Source organism: Astatotilapia calliptera, chromosome 11 (assembly GCF_900246225.1).
Source record: "Astatotilapia calliptera chromosome 11, fAstCal1.2, whole genome shotgun sequence".
NCBI classification, from domain to species: Eukaryota; Metazoa; Chordata; class Actinopteri; order Cichliformes; family Cichlidae; genus Astatotilapia; species Astatotilapia calliptera.
The window spans coordinates 19,782,021-19,803,789 of record NC_039312.1 but is presented as its reverse complement, the minus strand read 5'-3'; the positions used below and the strand labels follow the sequence as shown (position 1 = coordinate 19,803,789).

The window sequence follows — 21,769 nt, the reverse complement described above, 5'->3', positions numbered from 1 at the left end:
TGTGGACATCTTCGAACTTTATTCTCAGAAAATTTGACTAAAAAAATTGACTACAGCTTCCCTCAAAGTGGTACAATCACAGTGAAATTTCACCTTATCAAAGCAATAATCACGTTGGTGTGAGGCTCCAAATGTAGAAAGTGTTTCAACAGATTTTTACGTCAGCCACTCTTTGAAACCCAAAGTAAACACCATCACCAACATTTGGACATGAAATTAAAAACAAAGTTGCATAGTGTGTAGATGGTATTGGTACCTGGAGAAACTGGAAGTCAAACCTTGGCTTTAACAAACTTACACGAGTCGTGCCTACTTCTCTCTTTTAATGAGTTTAAATTAGCTCAGTGTGTGCACTTCATGCGATGGGGTACATTCACGTCCTCTTGTGGTATTCAAGTGCATTTCCTTTATCTGTAGGCACTGTTTTGACAAGACAATCAAATATTTGTCCAAATAGTCAGAAGCTTGTTTCTGCCATCCATTAGTACAAATTTCAGGTTCTTTTAGTGAAGTAGAAATGTTGAATTAACTCTGCAAAAGCTTTAGAAACGAGCTTCCCTACAGTGTTACGATTCAGTTCAAGCCTAACAACTCTTTTCTACGGTTACTGGAAAAGAGCTTTTTCACAGTGAAAACTAAGGCGAGTCGTTAGCCACTTAGCGGTTAACATTTTATCTTAAAATGTCGAATAATACTGTCAGGATTTCAAACTATACAGTCCAAAAAAAAAAAAAAAACGAGCGTTGAATCAGGAAGAAAGAAAAAAGTACAGTTTACGCTATGTTAATAACTACATAAAATCTTGAGTAATTTACGTTTACATTAAAAAAATACGAGGTACAGATTCTGCACCTTTGCATTGATTCGTGCTGATCTAGCTGTCACCATTTAGTACAACTACAAGTGCATTGATATTTAAAACAGGCTCTCTGTGGTACAACATGGACATTAAAACAAACTGAAAACTTAGACATTTTTGATTAAGGATTTTCACCAGCATTAATCTGCAAGTGTTGCATCTTACTGTATTTTTTTTTTTTTTTACCATCCTTTGATAATGCATCTATTGAAGCGGGCGGTTCTCAAAGGGATCATTTTGTGTGGGTTGAAACAGGAGTCATTAAATTATCCCGTTTCCCCGCTTAAGTAGGTTTATAGCTGAGAAGTGGTGGCTAAGTGGAGCATCTCATGCAGGCAGCTACTGAAGCTACTGAACAGTGATGGAGCATCAGTCTCATGGCAGGATTTCCACGCTGACATGGAGATCACAATCCTAGAAAAAAGAGGAGCGGAGATCTGAATACAGCTACTGAAAATCTCAGAGGAATGTTTCCAGAACCTTGTTGAGTCTGTCATGAAGAATTAAGACAGTTGTGCAGGTAAACCTGGGTGCAACACAGTATTTGCAAGGTGTACCTAATAAAGTGTCCAGTAAGTGTATACATCCTTAGCTTGCTTTTAATAAATTCTACAGAACTGGCAAATCTCACATATGCAGCACAGGTTCACCAAAAACCCACACACAGGTTTTCAGGTCAGTGAAAGCCCGTTTCATGTGCTCACCTGTCATCCCTGATGCGGTAAAAGAAGCCGTAGCCATGGTGCACCATGGGAGCCACAGCCCCGAGAACTGTAGTGTAGCCCACCAGACTGGATGACAGCACGAAGTTACCCCCACCGCCACTGCAGACACAAACAACAGTCACAGACAGAAACCTAATGCACTGCCTTTGCTCTGCAGCAGCTACTCTGGAGAAGCAGATTTCTGGATACTGCACTGTAACATTCTAGGATTTAATATTTAATTAAATTATTTCCAATAGATCATACATTATAAACTAGTAGAGCAGAAATTTAATTTACTGCTTTCATGCGATAAATCAGCTCTGGGTGGCGTACCTCTTTGTGTAAAGGGGATCCATAAATAATTCTGGGGTTGGACGTCCCTCCTCCTTGGCAATAAGATACAGCCCCAGAAGATGCCTGTCAAAACCTGGCAACAATATCACACGACCGCATGAAGTAGGGCATAAAAACTCAAAGAGACTACAAATATGGTTCTTTGTGATGTCAGAAGCCTTGGTTCAGCCCGCAATTATCCGTGCTCTGAACGGATAATTGGAGGTGAGCTTCCCTCCCTCCAAGACATCTACAGGAAGCGCTGCCTGAGGAAAGCAGGGAGGATCATCAAGGACTCCAGTCACCCCAGCCATAAACTGTTCAGACTACTTCCATCAGGAAGGAGGTTCTGCAGCATCCGGTCCCGTACCAGCAGACTGAGAGACAGCTTTTTCCATCAGGCCATCAGACTGCTGAACACTTCATAGACACCTCAGCTTCACTACTGGAACTTTAACATTATGCACTCCATACTGTACAGTAACGCCACTGTTTTGCACATGTCTCACTCTGTATATTTTATTTTATATATTTTATTTATTGTTTACTCTATTTAATTTGTAAAATATGTGTACACACACACACACACACACACACACACACACACACACACACACACACACACACACACACACACGTAGAAAAATATTTAGTATACACATCCAGAAATGCATATACTATTATATATTGTACATATATTTATTAGTTTCAGATGTAGCCATTCTTGTATTTTGCTTGTTTACATTATTGTATTTTGCACAACTCTGTTGCTTGTGAAGCTCGCACACAAGAATTTCACTCACATGTGCTGTACCAATGTACCTGCACATGTGATGTGACAATAAAAAAAAAAAAAAAAAAGTCCTACATAGGGAAGCTGACGGGCTAAACGATTTTGTACAACAGATGAATGTAGATGTTGAACTAAAGCAGATTTTTACTGGCTCAGAAGAGTCCAGTGGGGGGTGTAGCAGCTCCGTTTTGCTCAATCAGGCGAACAAAAATTAAGCCAACAAGTTTAATATCAGAAACAAAACTACCAGTGATCAAAGTCATTGTTTTATTGATGATACTTTGGCCCTACATCTCTATTCTGCACACTGCTTGTAGCTGCACCTCATATCTGAGACTAAAACGGGACAGCCAGGGCCAAGTGTAGTCAGGAAAAAGCACGAAGCAGGAATCACAAAGTGAACTAACCTTGTCCTTCCTGTGCTTCAGCCATCAGGTTGTTGTGTCTACTGAAGGCTTGCAGCATGGCCTTCCTCCTGACACCATCCTGAGAGGAAAACATTTAAGTCGAATATGAGATTGCTTCTTCTCTCCTGCTCTTCTGTGATTTTCCCAAATACTGTCACACACTCACATTGCATGTGGGGTCCATCATGGTTTTACACCAATTCACAGCCTCCTGGGTGCAGGGGCGCATCGTCTCAGTCCTGCCGTGATAAAATTTGCGCGTCATTGCCGTCTCATAACAACTTCCTGGCCTGTAAGAGGAAAGAGGACACCTTCAGGGCCACGAATGTCACTGACAATAATGATAATAAAAGTGTGTGCTTAACCACAGCTTACTTCTTGTGCAGTCTGTAGTAGGCCAGCTGCATCGCCAGCTGAACAAAAGTGTCTGGATGGAGCTTCTTCTGTTTGATGGTAGATTTACCAAATGCTGTGAAAGCATAGCACACAACCTGGAGGTCTTGTGCCTGGAAAACCGAGAGAGAACGAATGGTTAAATGCTCTGGACCACACAGCAAACGTCAGCATGACTGATGACGCCTGCAAATAATCAATTTCCCATCTTATGTTTCCGCTGCTGTGCTTCTAATATGTTTTCGTTGTTCAGCCACATGGAGTTTAACTCAATCAGATTTTCTTCTGCAGGAAAATAAAATCAGTGAAAAAAAGGCTGCACACCATTTCAAATGTGACTTTTTTCAAATTTCAATCCTAACCTTGCATCACAGATTCAGTGTTTGCAGTTAATCTATGGAGGATTTTAGTTTCACCACAGCAGGAACAGCTCAACAACATCCACTCTCGTACTATTAGGCTGTTCAGAGGAGTGTCCTGTGTGCGTGTGTTTTCTCAGGTTTTTATATGTGCAGCTTGTTAAACTGTACCATAATAACATCAAGAATTACACCCCGCTTTAAAGACACAGCAGTTCAAACTGTGCATCACACTGTCGCTGAAACCTGACTTTAAGACAATCACTGAAATGTATAAAGGTTATCACACTTGACTCTAATCTGCGGCTAAGAACAGAGGACACACAACATGAAAAGCTGTTCAATCAATAAAATTCATTTCACTTTGATCTACACCAAACTGAAGTGATTTCCACGTCTCTAATCAAGTTTCATATCTGTAATCTGTAGCTGTCATGTCACAAATAAACAGCTGCACCAGGAGCATTAAAACAAACTGAAACATTTTTTCATTGAGGATTTTCACCAGCATTAATCTGCAAGTGTTGCATCTTACTGTATTTTTTTACCCTTTTATTACCATCCTCTGATAATGTATCTGATCGAAGCGGGCGGTTCTCAAAGGGATCATTTTGTGTGGGTTGAAAGAGGAGTCACATGACGTGTGAAAAGCCCCTTTTTTTATGTGAGCGCGCTCAGAGCGGAAAGCCTAGCTTAAAAGAGAAAGTTACTGATGACTGTTGTTATAACCGTCATCTCCGTGTGGGGTTTTAGGTGTTGAACTTCCTTCATAGTACACTAGTACCTAATAATATTTTATCCATATATAAAGATAAAACATTTTATTATATTCTTACATGACTATATTCTAGATCCTTTTTTTATATTTCATATCTTTAGATTTATATTTATTTATTTTATGTTAGACTCATGTTGTGCAGTCTGATGACGAGTAAAAGCACTGAATTTTTGCTCTGATATAACTTCTGAATGACCTTAAAGTGGCTTTTCTATGCTATTCTATTCTACGAGGTTTCTGTAAATGTGTTTTCACGTCTTTCCTTGACAGAATTATGTGTTTTCCAGCAAGTTCATGGAAACGTGCCTATTTTGCCTATTTCAAGACAGCCTATTCAGTGTCATCAGGGGTTTTCTGAGGTTTCATTTGGGATTAACGATAGCTCACCGACTCGATGTATTGCTTTTTGGCATGACTGATATCGCCAATGACTTTTTCATCCATAGTGAACACCAGCTCCTCGGGGAAGGACACCAGTCTGACTGCATCTGAGCCCTGAAAATCCCAGACATGCATGTGTGTCAGAAAAATGAAAAGAATAGTCAGGAAATGTTTGACACGATGTGCACCGTCAAGTGTTTACCTTCCATTTGCCCTCTGTAGCTTTGAGCTGCTGGTCCAAATACCAGCACATAGACACCAGCACCATAGCATCATACGGCGCATGCTGCGAAACAAGTCGAGTTTTTAAGGTATTAAAACAGCTGATTTTGGTTGGACTGCATGTTTCACTGGCAAATCAATGAGTACAATCATCTTGAACCTCAGCGCAGCTTTGTACGAACAAGCACACTCACATCACAATTGGATCCGAACGTGCCATCTGAGAACACGACTGAGTTGTACGATTTGTCACCCCAGCGGATGGTGGGGTTGCCGGTGAGAGCTTCTGCAGTCATCTGAACTCAAAAGTACAAAATTTGGAAAGAAAATAAATAAACAAGTAAATCAGACACAACTCTTTCTCATGATTTAAATAGCGAGTCATATTTTAGATCTGCGCAGTCCGTACATTTGAGTAGTTCTCTGGGGTAGAGTAGGGTTTCACTTCATCCAGAGAAATGACGAACAAGCTGCTCTGGATGGTCTCTAGGATGGTGTTATTGTGTGGATCGATGCTTATAAGATGCTCTCTGGCCTGAAGTGAAAGTAAACAAAGCGCTAATCATGAGATACGCCACAGTAACATGATACCTTCTTCACAAACTATATTCACTTTTTTTTTTTTTTAAATACTCCAAACATGAGCGCCCCTACCTTCGCCCAGCGAGTCCTCTCCTCTGAGGTGAGCACAGCCACGCCGTCTCCCTCAGGCTCTGAGTCACAGCGCTCCTTCACATAGCTCAGCTGCCTGAAAAGGTAAACAAACACATGCTGCATCAGCCTTGTTTGCTCTTCACTCTGCAGCTTTAACCAAATTATACAGGACATCTGGAGGAAAATGAATGGATGATTAGGCGATGAGTGTGGACTGCTTCCCATAATGATGAACAAAAATAAAACACTTTAATATGTAAAACAGACAAAATAAATATTTTAGACTTCTGTATGTTTTATGTAACCTGAAAAAAGCCAAACAACACTAAACATAAACAGACTTCAGCCTAAATGAAATGAAATGAACCTCCTGCATACGGGGGATCTTCTTGAAACTGAAGCAGAAAGGAAATGGTATACACCCCTAACTTATCTCAGCAGCGTGTTGCGCTGACCAACGCATCAAGAAAGCTGATTGGTTCATCCAAACAAGCACTAGTCTGCTGCGTGTGACTAAAGGGGCTACGTTTTTCAGCTCGCCTGGTTCTGCTGGAGGTCACAACTGTTGCCAAGTGCTTCCTCAAAGGGCATCAACTGATAGTTGAGACTTATTTCAATATAAAAGCACCTTAAGTCAAACGTTGGTGTGGATTGGTGCTATATAATCAAATGGAAAAAAATTATTATTTTCTTTTTTTGGAACATTTTAAATAGATTCTCTAACTAATATTACTGCTCGCTGTGTGATACTGATCATCCAAGAAGTCTGTGCCTCAGTTTGGGTAAGTCCGATACTAGCCCTTAGCATCCGTACTATAACCTCTGACTCGAAAAACCAAACCAGTGCTAAATTCCAAACCCAGTGGGTGACATCACAATGGTTCTGTCCATGTTTTATATGTTATGCATGTGAAACAGCCCCCTGGTGGACACACTGTACAAGTACACTATGCTGTAAATCTGTAGCATATGAAGAAGGAAAATTGGTAGCATAATTTCAGGTTTCGTGTGCTTTTTTTTTTCCCCCTTACTGCACCTTAAAGCCTTTTCTTACAGTGGTAAAAATAAATAAATAAATAAATAACCTCCAAAAGTTGATTCTGTTCATCTGGACGTAGTGTTTTGTGGGAGAAACATTTTGTCACTCATCCAAGTCACTTCTGGTTTCCCCAATCTTATAAACAGTACATTGGCATAATGACTGAAACCAGTCCACTGAGGGACAATGGGCTGGGAGGTCAGTTCCTTAATCTTAGGTAGCTCAGAGCTACCTCGTCAGGCCAGGACTCGGCAGTCTATTTACACCTACAGGCCAGTGGATACTCTTTCAAGGATGAGGATGTACACATCCTGGACAGGGAGGAACGCTGGTTTTTTGCGCGGAGTCAAGGAGGCCATTTACGTGTAAAGGGAAAGACCATCTCTGAATCGAGGAGGGGACCTAATGGTACATCTTTCGCCATCTTACAATGCTGTGATTGCAGCCATTCCCCAACTCTCTATGAATGGTACTCATGGCCATTGATCAGTGGTCTTTGATCAGTGGTTGTTGATCAATGGTCATGAGAATTTGCATAATTAAGATTAAGGAACTGACCTCACAGCCCATTGTTCCTCAGTGGTGCTGGTTTCAGTCATTATGCAAATGTACTGTTTATAAGATTTGGGGAAACCTGCAGTCAGCTGAGACTGAAGAAGTCACTTGGATGAGTGACGAAATGTTTCTCCCACAAAACGCTACGTCCAGAAGAACAGAATCAACTTTTGGAGATTTACTTTCCTGGATGATTGAGAATGCATCAAGACGATAAATAAAAAACAGTAGAAATTTTCTGATGATGAGGTGCTTTTCTTTAATAGTTCTACTTGTTTACTTCTACATAAATACAGAGTGTCATAAATACTTCTACTAAAATATTTCATGCATCTTTGCAACTCTCTGTTCCCTCTCTGTAGGAGGGATGCAAAGACAGAAGCAAGCTGATGTGTTATCCAAATGTGACCACAGCCTCCCTGCTCCTCAGCTGAGGCAGAAGAGCTCTTTGGGCTACGTAGTGGAATACTGGTCAACAAGGTTTATAATATTGTTATTATTTTTTATTTTTTAACTCTTTCCTAAAGAAAGAGTTATGTCCTCTTTCTTTTGCTACTGGTTCTGTTGAGGCTTACAAATGCTGGATATGTAAAATATGAGCAAATATTTTGTGCATAAAAATTATTTTTTGGATTCACTAATTCTTAATATGGCTTTTCATTTTGAACCAAACTTGATTTTTCAGATGTTTTACATGTGAATACATAGATCTGACCAATCAGAACACTGTGCTCACAGTTCAAAGCTGAAAGTACATATAGTGCAATAATACTATTTTATCTCAGACACACAGCTAAATGCTGCTCTGGCTCTGAGATAAAATTGCCCCCCTGACATCCTGAAACATCTAAAAACTCAACACTTCTGTTTGTATATACGCTACACAACAAGTATGAATCTGAGACATTCAGAATTGTGTCGCTTTTTGGCTGCACTAACTGTGTAAAGGCCTTCAGTCTGTTTAGTCTGGATACAAGGTTTCTAATTGGGTTTTACTCTCAAGTGCGTTTAATCTTTACCTGAGAATTTCTGGAGGAGTGAGGATTTCTCCATCACAAAGTGCATCAAATGTGAATATCCTCCCCCGGCACATCACTACCAAATGGGAGGGGCACGGACCCTCACGCTCTGTGACACAGCAGAGCATGCATGTTACACAAGGGTGACAGGCAAGCAGAGGAAAAAGGGTCAAAGTGCCGCAGGTAAGTTTGCGGCAAAGATAAGAGCAGAATTTATTCTACCTGTCTTGAAGTAGTTTCGGATGGTGTCTTTCTTCACTCCGGGTACTTTACAGGTGCAGAAGAGCATTCTGAACTGGTCCATGTCCAACGGCGTTTTCCCTGCTTTCTGAGGAGCCAGCCTCTCTCTAAAATAAGCAGTGACGGAAAGATATTTAAATGCAAAAAAGACAGAGCAACACATCCTAAAACACAGCTTTCATACATGCGAGTGTGCTCGTCTTACGTGCGAAGTAGGTTCCAGTACTGCAGTGTGTGCCATGTGATAATACTGGCCCTCTGCAGGTAAGTTCCCTCAGCAGGTGGCCAGCAGTGCTCCAGGTAGGGTGCTGGGCCACCAAAGTTCACATTGAGCTGAGAGGGGATGCGCAACTCCAGATACGCCGTGTCCAACCACCATTCTTCCAGCTGGAGGACAAAGCAAACAAAAACATCAAACAGTCAACTGCATCACACTTGTAACTAAAGAGGAGACGCTAAAGACAAAAACAAGGCTTTTATATCTCAAACACACACCCAGTTCTTCTTTGTCTTGGCTCTCTGGAGGAGTTTCTTGTGCAGCTCCTGGCCAACACCCGCTTGGAATTTCCTCACAGTCTCCTTCGTAGCTTTAAAGTCTTTCTCAGAGGCGAATGGACGAACTGAAGCACAATAAAGTGAAAACATGGAAGATTAGTCCCTCTGTTAAACAAGTGCGCCAGCTTCTGGTCATTTTGTTTTGATGTAGTAACTGCTTTCAAAAACAACAAGTCTGATCGCACCTGTTTATGCAAAGGATTCTTTGTTTTGTTTTGTTTTACTTTACAGCAGAACGAGCAGAAAATATACAAATGAAACAAATGAAATGATGCAGAGACAGAAATGTGCCAACAAAGCTAGAGTGCTTTGTTTTTCATTCACACTTCCGGCACACTAATAATCTTACTGAATGATTTCTTTAGCCTTTGGTACAAAGAAAAAGTCCTATTCAATTTAATTCAACTTTATTTATATAGCGCTAAATCACAACAATCAAATCACTTGGTGACAGCGGGGAGGGAAAAAGAAACAATCATGCTACTCTTTCAATCAATGTTATTAGACAAACTGGTCATGAAAGAGAAACTGAAGACTCATTGTTACTTTCAGACAGTCAGTCTGAAACATTTTAACATTGTTTAAAGCAGGGGTGTCAAACATAAGGCCCGGGGGCCAGAACTGGCCGGGCAAAGACTCCAATCTAGCCCACTGGATGGCTTAGGAAAATGTCAAGGACATAAAACAGAACACACAAAGAACATAAAAGTTTGGACCTTCAACTATATTTTTACAAGTTTTACAGCTTTTCTTACTGATAACGAAATACCCCATGGGCGTTCATGCTATACCAAAGTAATTAAATATTACATTTACAACTTAAATTTAAGCCCAGTCCTGCCGACAGATTTCATTCATTTACTACAGCAGCATTTCTACATAATGTAGAAAAACTAACAGATACTATTGAAATTGCTCTTCTTTGTCTTATATTAAAACATCTCAGCAATTAAATGTGTAGTTAAACTTCTTTACACTGACAGGTCTGACCCACATAAGATCAAAGTGAGCTGTATGTGGCTCGTGATGTAAAATGGTTTGAAGTGTCCATAAACTTTAGGCAGGACCACCCTGAGAAAATAAGGTGAAAAATCATGGTTAGAGTTATCGGCAGAAATGTGAAATTCTGACTGATGTTAAAGGTAAAAGCAGGGCAATAGATTAGATTAGATAGAACTTTATAAACCCCAAAACAAACCCATCCTAAATCCAGCTGTTTGACTGAGTTGTATACGTGCTGACTGCTGGAAAAGCTCAGGCTGATCACATTAAACAGCTGGTTGAGAGAGTAACGAAAACAAAATGTGGCCGCTTTGTAGAATTTCCACTTCTATTAGTGGAAGTCCTTCTAATCCTCCTCACAACCAGTGTAGAGATGGAAACCAAAGACAGCAAAGCGAGCTCTGTGTAGTGATCGAAAGAATGAGATTGCACATACAAGAGGTGGAAATGAGCTTTTTCTGAAGGGTGGCTTGCCTCTAACTTTGAGTCAGCGTGAGGAGTTCAGTCATGAGGAGCTCAGAGTACTAGTGTAATTTTAGTATCGATTCAATATCAAGTGATCCATAATTAATAAGCTATAATTATCCCACAAAGGCAGCTTATTTTGTGGAGTGCAGCATGTCATGATTTATGAGATGAATCAACATCAATTTGCAATTCTGGACACATTTTAATAACCAGTAAATCAGTGATTTTTACTTTCCACAACAACATGGTAATGCACAACAATCATGCCATCATCGACCTGTTACCAGTACCAGCGTTGGTATCGATACTATCAATATTTGGATCGACGCAGGACAACAGAATTATCTCCACTGAACACACCAACATAATCATTACTTTGCTGGATAGAAAAAGAAGGAGAAATCTCCAAAACAGCAAGTCAGTGGGTGACATTTTTCTTTTAGGTGTGGGTGAAAGTGGCCAATCATTAGAAACTGCAAAAAGAGATCAAATTATTAAGGTGGCCTGCCTATAATCCTGTTTTTAAGCCACCATTACAAGACATAAGATGCAGACAGTGGGTTTACTGCAGTATTACATCTATATCTTGAATTGCCAAGGGGTGGCATTTGTGTGGTTTTAAGGAGATGTGTCAGAAACATAAGTAGGCTAAACATGATTTTTTACAGATATTTGAAGCTTTGTGATTTACTTTTCCAAAAAAATTAAAGGTCTGTGTCCAAATGAAGTCCCTAATGTTATCCAGATATTCATGGATGCTTATAACTTAGGGAATAGAAATGGTCTAGTAAGTCGGCTGTACCGTAGTACTGTAACAATGAATAAGGACGAAACAAACTATGCTAAACAGCGCAGAGTAAAGGGACTGAACATTGTTATTACTGAAGAGGAATGGCTCCACACTTGGAAAACATCTTCTTCCACCAGCTCTCACATCTGGAGGAACTTTTGTTGGAAAAACCAGACCCACTTCTTTATCACTCCCAAGCAGAAGTCAAAACAGATAGGGACTCGACTGCTGCTCCAGTCAACTGAGGTATCTGACCAGCATACCTCCTGCGACTCCTTGGTGAAGTGTTTTGTAAATGTCCCACTAAAAGGGAGACCCAAGGGCTGATCCAGGACATGCTGGACAGATTATGTATCTGAGTTGGCTTGGGAACATCCAAATGAGCTGGAGAAGGTGTCAGGGGAGAGGGGAGGTCTGTCTGCCTCTCTGCTTAGATTGCGCCCCCCGTAACCCAGATACAGAACATGGAAAATGGTTGGGTGGATGGATGGATACAGAAAATACTCATATATATATATATATATATATATATATATATATATATATATATATATAAAAAACACCCAGCACGCCCCTGCGGGCGGTTTATCCTTCAAGCTCGGGTCCTCTACCAGAGGCCTGGGAGCTTGAGGGTCCTGCGCAGTATCTTAGCTGTTCCCAGGACTGCGCTCTTCTGGACAGAGATCTCCGATGTTATTCCTGGGATCTGCTGGAGCCACTCGCCTAGCTTGGGAGTCACCGCACCTAGTGCTCCGATTACCACGGGGACCACCATTACCTTCACCCTCCACATCCTCTCGAGCTCTTCTCTGAGCCCTTGGTATTTCTCCAGCTTCTCGTGTTCCTTCTTCCTGATATTGCTGTCATTCGGAACCGCTACATCGATCACTACGGCCGTCTTCTTCTGTTTGTCTACCACCACTATGTCCGGTTGGTTAGCCACCACCATTTTGTCCGTCTGTATCTGGAAGTCCCACAGGATCTTAGCTCGGTCATTCTCCACCACCCTTGGGGGCATCTCCCATTTTGACCTCGGGACTTCCAGGTTATACTCGGCACAGATGTTCCTGTACACTATGCCGGCCACTTGGTTATGGCGTTCCATGTATGCCTTGCCTGCTAGCATCTTGCACCCTGCTGTTATGTGCTGGATTGTCTCTGTGGCATCTTTACACAGCCTGCACCTGGGGTCTTGCCTGGTGTGATAGACCCCAGCCTCTATGGATCTTGTACTCAGAGCTTGTACTTGTGCTGCCATGATTAGTGCCTCTGTGCTGTCTTTCAGTCCAGCTTTGTCCAGCCACTGGTAGGATTTCTGGATATCAGCCACCTCCTCTATCTGCCGGTGGTACATACCGTGCAGGGGCCTGTCCTTCCATGATGGTTCCTCGTCTCCCTCCTCTTTCTTGGGTTTCTGCTGCCTGAGGTATTCACTGAGCACTCGGTCAGTTGGGGCCATCTTCCCAATGTATTCTTGGATGTTCGTTGTCTCATCCTGGACTGTGGTGCTGACACTCACCAGTCCCCGGCCCCCTTCCTTCCGCTTAGCGTACAGCCTCAGGGTGCTGGACTTGGGGTGAAACCCTCCATGCATGGTAAGGAGCTTTCTTGTCTTTATGTCAGTGGCTTCTATCTCCTCCTTTGGCCAGCCTATTACCCCAGCAGGGTACCTGATCACGGGCAGGGCGTACGTGTTGATGGCCCGGATCTTGTTCTTACCATTCAGCTGACTCCTCAGGACTTGCCTGACCCTCTGCAGGTACTTGGTGGTTGCAGCCTTTCTAGCGGCCTCTTCATGGTTCCCATTTGCCTGCGGGATCCCCAGGTACTTGTAACTGTCCTCTATGTCTGCAATGTTGCCTTCTGGTAGTTCAATCCCCTCAGTTCTGACTACCTTCCCTCTCTTTGTTACCATCCGACTACACTTCTCCAGTCCGAACGACATTCCAATGTCATTGCTGTATAGCCTGGTAGTGTGGATCAGTGAATCGATGTCTCGTTCACTCTTGGCATACAGCTTGATGTCATCCATGTACAGGAGGTGGCTGACAACTGCTCCGTTCCGTAGTCGGTATCCGTAGCCAGTCTTGTTAATGATCTCACTGAGGGGGTTCAGGCCTATGCAGAACAGCAGTGGGGACAGAGCATCTCCTTGGTAGATCCCGCACTTGATGGTGACTTGTGCTATGGGCTTGGAGTTGGCCTCTAGTGTTGTACGCCACATCCCCATTGAGTTCCTGATGAAGGCTCTTAGGGTCCCATTGATCTTGTACAATTCTAGGCATTCCAGTATCCAGCTGTGGGGCATTGAGTCATAGGCCTTCTTGTAATCAATCCAGGCAGTGCACAGGTTGGTCAGTCTGGTCTTGCAGTCTCGGCTGACTGTTCTGTCTACCAGTAGCTGGTGTTTTGCGCCTCTGGTATTCTTGCCAATTCCTTTCTGTGTCCCACTCATGTATTGACCCATGTGCCTGTTCATCTTAGCCGATATGATGCCTGACAGGAGCTTCCATGTAGTACTGAGGCAGGTTATTGGTCGGTAGTTGGAGGGGACCGGTCCCTTCTTGGGGTCCTTGGGGATCAGGACCGTCCGACCTTCGGTTAGCCATTTCGGGTGTCTCTCGTTAACTAGCAGCTGGTTCATTTGTGCTGCCAGAGGCGTGTAGTCTAACCACTACGCTATCAATATAGTCATATCAATATATCAATATATATATATATATATATATATATATATATATATATATATATATATATATTTATGTGTGTGTGTGTGTGTGTGTGTGTGTGTGTGTGTGTGTGTGTGTGTGTGTGTGTGTGTGTGTGTGTTTATAGGTGTTTCTAATGGTTTGACTGAGTGCAAATAAACTTGTTCTAAAACATTCACACATATATCTGATAACACCTGCATGATTCCTGCTACAGTTAAATCCTTAAGCTTTTAGAAAATGACACAATTCTGCACACCACAAGAGTGGATTTCAAATTAAACAATGAAGATGTAACAGCTTCAGCTTTGATTCAGCAGGTTTCACAGACATTTTGCCATAACTGTTTAGCATTTACAGCCATTGTTAGAGGCTCAGGGGTGCACAAATTAAAAGTTTAATTTAAGTTTAATGAGTGTATGAAACCAACAGTTTGACTATAAATTATGCTGGAATGCTCACATAAATGAGCTAAAAACAAACTATTGCAAAAATGTATAAAACAAGACATTTTAAATAAGAAAATTAACACACATGCTATATTGATCCTAATAGGTATCAGAATCAGAATACTTTATTGATCCCTGGAGGAAATTATTTTTTGTTACAGTGCTCCATTATAAACCAACATTAAGACAAGACAGACAATACGCTAACTAAGAATAGTACAATATATATATATATACATACATACATACATAAGTCACTCATAAATAAATAGCTGGAAAAGAAACATGTGTAGTTGTAGCAGTAACCAGTGTGTTAAGTGGATGCGTTGTACAGGGAGATGGCCACAGGCAGGAAAGATTTCCTGTGTCGTTCAGTGGTGCTATATAAATATATGATCTACTGTGTGGAGGTTTGCACAAACGTATACACAACCAACGCTAATCCAGTTTACATACTATAGAAGAGTTATAAATTGATTATTAAGAAGAAACCAGCAGAATATTCATAAAACTCGATGCCTTAAAATTAGTAAGTGGATCTCAGCACTGCAACAACATGCTTTACAAACTTTATTTACATGTTTGTTTGTTTTTAATTGGGGCAGGAAAAAAATGAGAAAACTAACTTCAAAAAAGATTTTTCACTATGTAAATAAAAAATGCTCAAAAATCAGGCAGTAAACAAATATAAAACTGGGGTACAGTATGACTGTTTTTGTTCTAGTTCAGTCCTAATATTGCATCATCTTTGGTGTTTGTTTTGGTGAAACGAAATGTAAAAAGCATAGGTGTAATTAAGCTTCAGCCTACACCTTTTGGTTAATAATTTGTGTTCTTCCCATTAAATTAAATTCAATTGTGAGCATTTATTTATTTAACATCTTATTTTATGTTGTTTTAAAAAAGAAACCGTGTGTCTAGAATCACAGACCAGAATCACTAACGCTGGTTAATAGAAAACCACAGACTGCACCAATGACACAGACAAGTTTCAAACAGATACGACATATGGACAACTGAAAGGTCACATGACAAATATTTACAAAAGCCTGGAAACTGACTAACTTGATGACAGCAGACATCCTACCTGCATCCAGGTACTTAGAAAGGCTGCTCTGCAGTGAGGGTACAGGCAGGGGCGGCAGACTGTTTTGGTACTGAAAGGTTTGCTCCGGCAGAGACTGAGACAGCTGATTTGCCATTTCCTTTCCCCCTGTCACAAAAGAAACATTACAGTGATATGAAGCAGAGCCTTTCCACGCTTTATATCACTGATATACCAGGGTGGGGGTACTTATATAATAGACAAACCTTGATAACACTAATTATTCTTTGTTTTTTGCGGATACATTTAAAAGCAGTTATATATTTGTTTTAATACTGAAAAATAACAGCACTATAAACCATTTGAAGACCCTGTGATTATGACTGGTTTTGCTTTGAACACATGAAGCTTTTGTGGTTTATGACATTTAAAAAAAAAAATCATTGTAAAACATTTAAACTGTGCATTTCATAGCATTTTACCTTCAACAACCACCTTATCTAGTACTTAAAGCAGCAACACCTGGATAATAAGCTGACAATGCTGAAAGCGCATTCATCATTACTTCCAGTTAAAACACTCATATTATTTATTGCCTTGGGTAACAGATTTAAAACAACAGTAAGGCTTGCACTGTGTAAGTCTCAAACATGAGCAGTTGCATACTGTGTCACAGTGACAGCTTTGACATGTTTCTGAACAAAACTCGGCAAATCCTGAGCTCAGCTATCAGCACCACATTAAAACTATTAAACTCCTACCTCTCCGTGCTCGGGCAGAGACCTGTTAGTGCAAACGACCAAACTGTTTACAATAAACACTTATTAACCGGGTAACACTGAGCTGATAAGGTGCACTCGCTCGTCTCGCCCCTGTCGGCGTTAATGTCGAGTGCAAACGCAAACAATAGTTGAGGAGCAGCTCGTTAGCTTACTTTAACTGCACTGTAAAGCTGGACTGTTAGCTCCCGTTGCTCACCTGCCGCGGGCTCTGGAGGCTTTCAGCGCAAATGTTGTGAACGTGCGGGTTTGGTTTCTTATATAAGCCGGTGTAGCAGCCGTTCAGTTGTTGTGCTGGACTGCAGCTGTAGCCCTTCACCTTTACCCCACTAAACCATAGACTCAAGCCAGCCCGGAACAGCTCACTGCGCATGCGCGGGCAATTGCCCTGGCTTGAATTACTTATGAGTGAAATAATAAAGAGGCTTTGAAGGGTGAGGTCAGGCAGGCAGTGTGTGGCAACAACCTAAAACTTTGGAAAGATTAGGCCTGAAAAATACATGAAACCACACCTTTCAGCGGATACTTTATTAGATACACCTGTTTATCTAATCAGCCAATCACACTGCACCTCAAAGCATTTAAGGGACGTTGACGTGAACAAAAGGAGCTGCTGGAGTTCAAAGCGAGCATCAGAATGAGGGGGAAAGGTGATTTAAGCGATTTTGAATGTGGTGTGGTTGTTGATCCCAGATGGGCTGGTCTCAGTGTTTCAGGAAATGCAGATCTACTGGGATTTTCCGACACAGCCATCTCTACTGTAACTGCAATAACAACTGTATGCAGAAGAGCATCTCCAAATGCAGATGAGCTTCAGCTGCAGAACACCAAACGAGATGCCGCTCCTGTCAGCTATAAACAAGAAACTGAGGAAACTATAGTTTATAGTCTGCACAGGCTCTCCAAAATTAGACAACAGATGATTGGAAAAACATTGGCTGGTCTAATGAAACAACATGAAAGCATGGATCAACAGGATAATGGACTGTGTCACAAAACTAAAATAATCTTAAGCTGGTTTCTTGAACGTGACAATGAGTTCACTGTACTCAAACGGCCTCCACAGTCAGCAGGTCTTAACACAAGAGAGCACCTTTGGGATGTGGTACAGTGGGAGATTTGCATCATGGAAATCTGCAGCAACTGTGTGATGTTGACTTATTTTAAAACATTTCCAGAAAATTGTTGAATCTATGCCATGAAGATGCCGGCAGCTGTCAGGACACCAGCAAAACAAAAACTAGAAAGAAACCAGTAAGGAGGATGAGGAGAGAGCAACCGTCTGTGTCCACCAGCTTGAACTTTGAGGGTTGTGGTGTTGCCTCTCCAGTGCACCTGTTGTCCACTTAGGTTGGCACCAAAGCAGGTGTTGCAGGTGTAGTTCCAGCTAAGACAACTCTTTTAAGTATGAATAACTGTATGTCAATCAAAACTTCCTGTAATCGTTTGCACAGACCATAGTCGGGCCTCTTCATGAATAAAACCTAAAATCCTTTCTCTGTGTAAAGATTTTATGCAGGTTGTTTTAAACTGAAACTGAAGGCAAAAAAAAATCAACCTCTCAATAAAAACAAGCACAAATGAAAGAAAGGAAACAGTGCAGAAAAAGGTTTAATCTTCAAAACGTGTTTGTTCACATTTGCCAACATTTAAATTGTCCTGTTTTGATTCAAGCTGCAAATCTAAGTCCAGTATGCAGTACATATAGAAAGATTAATATGTTAAAGACTGCATAGATATCGTTAAAATGCATAAATCAATTGAGCTATGTAATTCAAAAAATCAAGGATAGAAAGACATTTTTTTAAAATCACATTATTTTGCAGAATTATGGCCTCTGGAAGCAAAGCTGCTCTTTTAAGTAAAGAGCAGCTTTGTTTTAGTAGTCTGAATTAGTAGTCTGTTTTCATCGCTGCTGCCTCTTCACTTCATGGACGTCTCACAGCCCGTACTTGCTGATGACTTCTTTAGCCTTTGTGACATAGGCCGACATGGCGTCATCCTTGGACATTCCTGAAAGAGTTCAAATTACGAGTGATTTGGACTTAAATAATAATGTCTTAAAGGAGTTTTCTCCTATTTGTATACATGCTTACATAGCCTTTCTCCCATATAGCACTGAAAAGTTGGTTAAACTATGGGAGAGATTCTCATGATGAAGATGCTTAGATAAGATCAGGTCTGTTTATTGGTAATAAATCTAAAAAAACCCTAAAAAGCTTCCTTTTATGAGCTCAACAGGTTCTGATGGCGACCGTGGCTCAGGGGGTTGGGAAGCGTATCTGTAACCGGAAGGTCGCCGGTTTGATCCCCGGGCTCTGTCCTGGTTGTTGTGTCCTTGGGCAAGACACTTTACCCTACTTGCCTACTGGTGTTGGCCAGAGGGGCTGATGGCGCGATATGGCAGCCTCGCTTCTGTCAGTCTGCCCCAGGGCAGCTGTGGCTACACCTGTAGCTGCCTCCACCAGTGTGTGAATGTGAGAGTGAATGAATAGTGGCATTGTAAAGCGCTTTGGGTGCCTTGAAAAGCGCTATATAAATCCAATCCATTATTATTATTATGATAAATCACCACCATGGAAGCTGGCATCTGGGTTGTGTTTTTGTTACGGTAATGTGTAAGTAAAGATATAAAACTTTAAAAAACTGGATTTTTAAAAATCTGTGTGTATATGCGTGCAGTGTTTGTGGGATCATTATCATGCTGCCAGATTATAAACTGTGTCATGAATACTTCTGTTAAAAAACTGTGTTATCTTTGGCTTTTTTCATAGCTTCAGCAAAAGACGTGTGAACAAATGATGCGTTTGTGCAACAGGCTGCTAGTAACAAAGGGCCTAAAGATAAAGATTAAAAATGGTACTTTGATCAGTTGTCTCTCGATCGTTTCTCGAGTTAGGTAACTTTTTATTCCTTGAATGATTCAGTGCTAAATTGCTTAACAAATAAAACAGTTCCTCTGAAAATGGTCAGGTACAAGGACTGGACTGAAAATGAGTTAAAGGAGCAAACAATGTCCAAAGGCAAACTTTGAAAGACCTTCAGAAGGCCTGGAGAGCTATTGCTCAAGATCATTTACATGGTCTGAGTCATTGGAAGAAAAATACAAAGAAATGAGTGGAGCTCAACACCACCCTTTGACTCTTTGCACAAGTGTGATGTCACTAAAAATGAACCTATTACAACAAAAAACCCAACAAAATCTGCGTGTAGTCACCTTTTTCTCAAGTACTCAACACTAAACACAGACTTGCAGAAACAGCTCGTGTGCAGCTAAATCATGTTAACCTGAAAATGCCTTAACTCAACATTTTTTTAGGGTAATTTTACTTTAAAAAATACATTTTTAAAAAATCAATGAATAAGTGAGTAAAATTAAAACGTTCGTGTGATGTTGGATGAAACTAAGTGGTGAAAATATTTGGATGTTTTGACAATGACTAACTTCTAATTTCCTAAAAGTTACCTCCTGTGAGTCTTAGTTGACACTGAACACACCTCATTTGGAGCAGATTCCTCCATGTTTGCAGAGGAGCAAAACTCAGTTGAACTCATGCTCTATAAACATGTTTTACAAAATTCATTCTCATGACTTACACCTGTGGACTCAGCAGGTTTTGAGTACTAAATAGACAGGCAACAAGGAGGTGGAGCCCCTCCAGTCTGCATGCGTCCTTGCATCCAGTGGAGTGTAAATGTGTGTGTGTGGCTCGTAGTGTAAAAGAACCAATTCCTTTACCTTATTTTGTACAGACAAATACCAAAAACTGTTCCAGCTGCAAACTTGGCAAAAAATATCTGTCTCATATATCCTTGTATGATCTATAACCTGCTAATGAATCACTTTCCCAGCACCTTCAGTTAAAGTGTTTAGTTCTCGTGGACAAATGTAACAATCACAAGCTTTCCTAACTCGTTACCTTTCCTCGACTCCCAGGCGTCCCACTTGGCCTTTCCTTTTAGGTCCAGCATTCCCGGTCTCTCTACAGTTGTGAAAGCACACAGAGAGAAGGAAAAAAAATCTGAACTTAATGAACTCTTTATGGGAGTGATTCAGTTTCTCTGTAGCGGTTCCTACCAGTGTTAATGTCTCCAACAACCGCCTGTTTATAAAGGCCATACAGGAACAGCAGCTCCTCGTCTGTGGGCTTGGCCTTCACCTTCTTCACATCCTCTGCTGCCTTGTCAAATTCTGCCTGCAGGTGACATGAACACTCTTTATGTTTGCCATTAATTATTCAGAAAACATAAGCAGTGTGTCTGCGATGGGAAAACACTGGACTGGAGGCTTTCTTCTCTTTGCAATAAAGTCCAGCAGGAATGTAAAGTAATTACATCGAATACGAGAGTGTGCATATTAATGAGTTACAAGCACTGAATAAGAAATGTGAGTGTGGTATTCTAGGCACGGGGCAGTCCTGGGAAACTGATTGTTGCACAAGCTGGAGATAAACAATGGGCTTTTATATGAGACCAGAGCCTGTGTGCCTACTCAAATAATCTGCTTTTCAAAGGATCTGGGACACAGCAGAACTGATAATTATAGACCACAGGAACCATTTTTAATATGCGCAAAGACCTAAATACCTTTTAACTCTTTACTGAGGTGCGGCTGAAATATATAATGATCCAGCTCTGAATGCTGACCATTGGTCAAAAAGCGGATGTTTGCATATAGATCCAGTTTACCTCCGCATGTTCTCATAGAGACAAACTCTGAATCTAGTGAATTTTCATCATGTTTTCATATTTTCTGCTTCTAAGCAGCACATCTTTAAATTCTAAGAGCAGCATCAGGACCACTGAGCCGAGAGCATTAACGCGTTTAGGCACGACTTTCCTTCATCCACGCCGTCAAAGATGGATGACTTCATACGGCCAGAAGATGGCATGCGCTGTTCGGTTCATCGCGATAATGTAGCATCTAATAAATAATAATAACAATAATAAAAGAGCAAAGAAACGCAGGATTTTACCTGGAGGGTCATCTTGGTAAAGGTAAAGGTTGGGAGCGCAGATGAATGTCCTGCTCTGAAGGGTTTTAAGCAGCAGTAATTGCAGCACAGCTGATCGATGCACTATTGAGAGCCAAGCAGAGGCTTGCAGGGGGAGGGAGCAGACAGCTGCGGAGGTGCTGATTGGCTGCCTGTCACCCTCACTCACAGCGACACGCACACGCACACAGACTTTAATAAAGTGGGGCGATATGGTGGACTATGGCACCTAGTCCACTG

At 41.3% G+C, this 21,769-nt stretch overlaps 1 protein-coding gene across 5 annotated transcripts; it reads right to left on the bottom strand.

Moving 5' to 3' along the window:
- Window positions 1-4: 4 nt before the first annotated feature.
- Window positions 5-21,699, bottom strand: LOC113031713 (acyl-CoA-binding protein homolog). Of its 5 annotated transcripts, XM_026184056.1 has the most exons (18): window positions 21,512-21,699; window positions 20,614-20,731; window positions 20,456-20,518; window positions 9,235-9,359; window positions 8,945-9,126; window positions 8,722-8,846; window positions 8,500-8,608; window positions 5,887-5,980; window positions 5,642-5,767; window positions 5,427-5,528; window positions 5,213-5,296; window positions 5,017-5,124; window positions 3,475-3,605; window positions 3,266-3,389; window positions 3,100-3,178; window positions 1,900-1,993; window positions 1,564-1,683; window positions 5-1,273 (listed from the first exon to the last, which is right to left on the bottom strand). In XM_026184056.1, the coding sequence occupies exons 1-18, from the start codon at window positions 21,521-21,523 to the stop codon at window positions 1,153-1,155; spliced, it is 1,917 nt and encodes a 638-aa protein (XP_026039841.1). In that variant the 5' UTR covers window positions 21,524-21,699; the 3' UTR covers window positions 5-1,152. The 5 variants fall into 5 exon arrangements, with proteins under 5 accessions (XP_026039841.1, XP_026039838.1, XP_026039837.1 ...); XM_026184053.1 differs by lacking the exons at window positions 20,456-20,518; window positions 20,614-20,731; window positions 21,512-21,699 and adding exons at window positions 15,799-15,924; window positions 16,691-17,029; XM_026184052.1 differs by lacking the exons at window positions 20,456-20,518; window positions 20,614-20,731; window positions 21,512-21,699 and adding exons at window positions 15,799-15,924; window positions 16,735-17,028.
- Between the last annotated feature and the right edge of the window lie 70 nt (window positions 21,700-21,769).

What these genes read in the sequence shown, in the direction of transcription:
- LOC113031713 (XM_026184056.1), bottom strand. An exon ending in CCGAAACTACTTCAAGACAG is followed by an intron (nt 8,609 to 8,721) that starts GTAGAATAAATT and finishes GCTGTGTCACAG; the next exon opens with AGCGTGAGGGTCCGTGCCCC. An exon ending in TACCGCATCAGGGATGACAG is followed by an intron (nt 1,274 to 1,563) that starts GTGAGCACATGA and finishes TCTTTTTTCTAG; the next exon opens with GATTGTGATCTCCATGTCAG.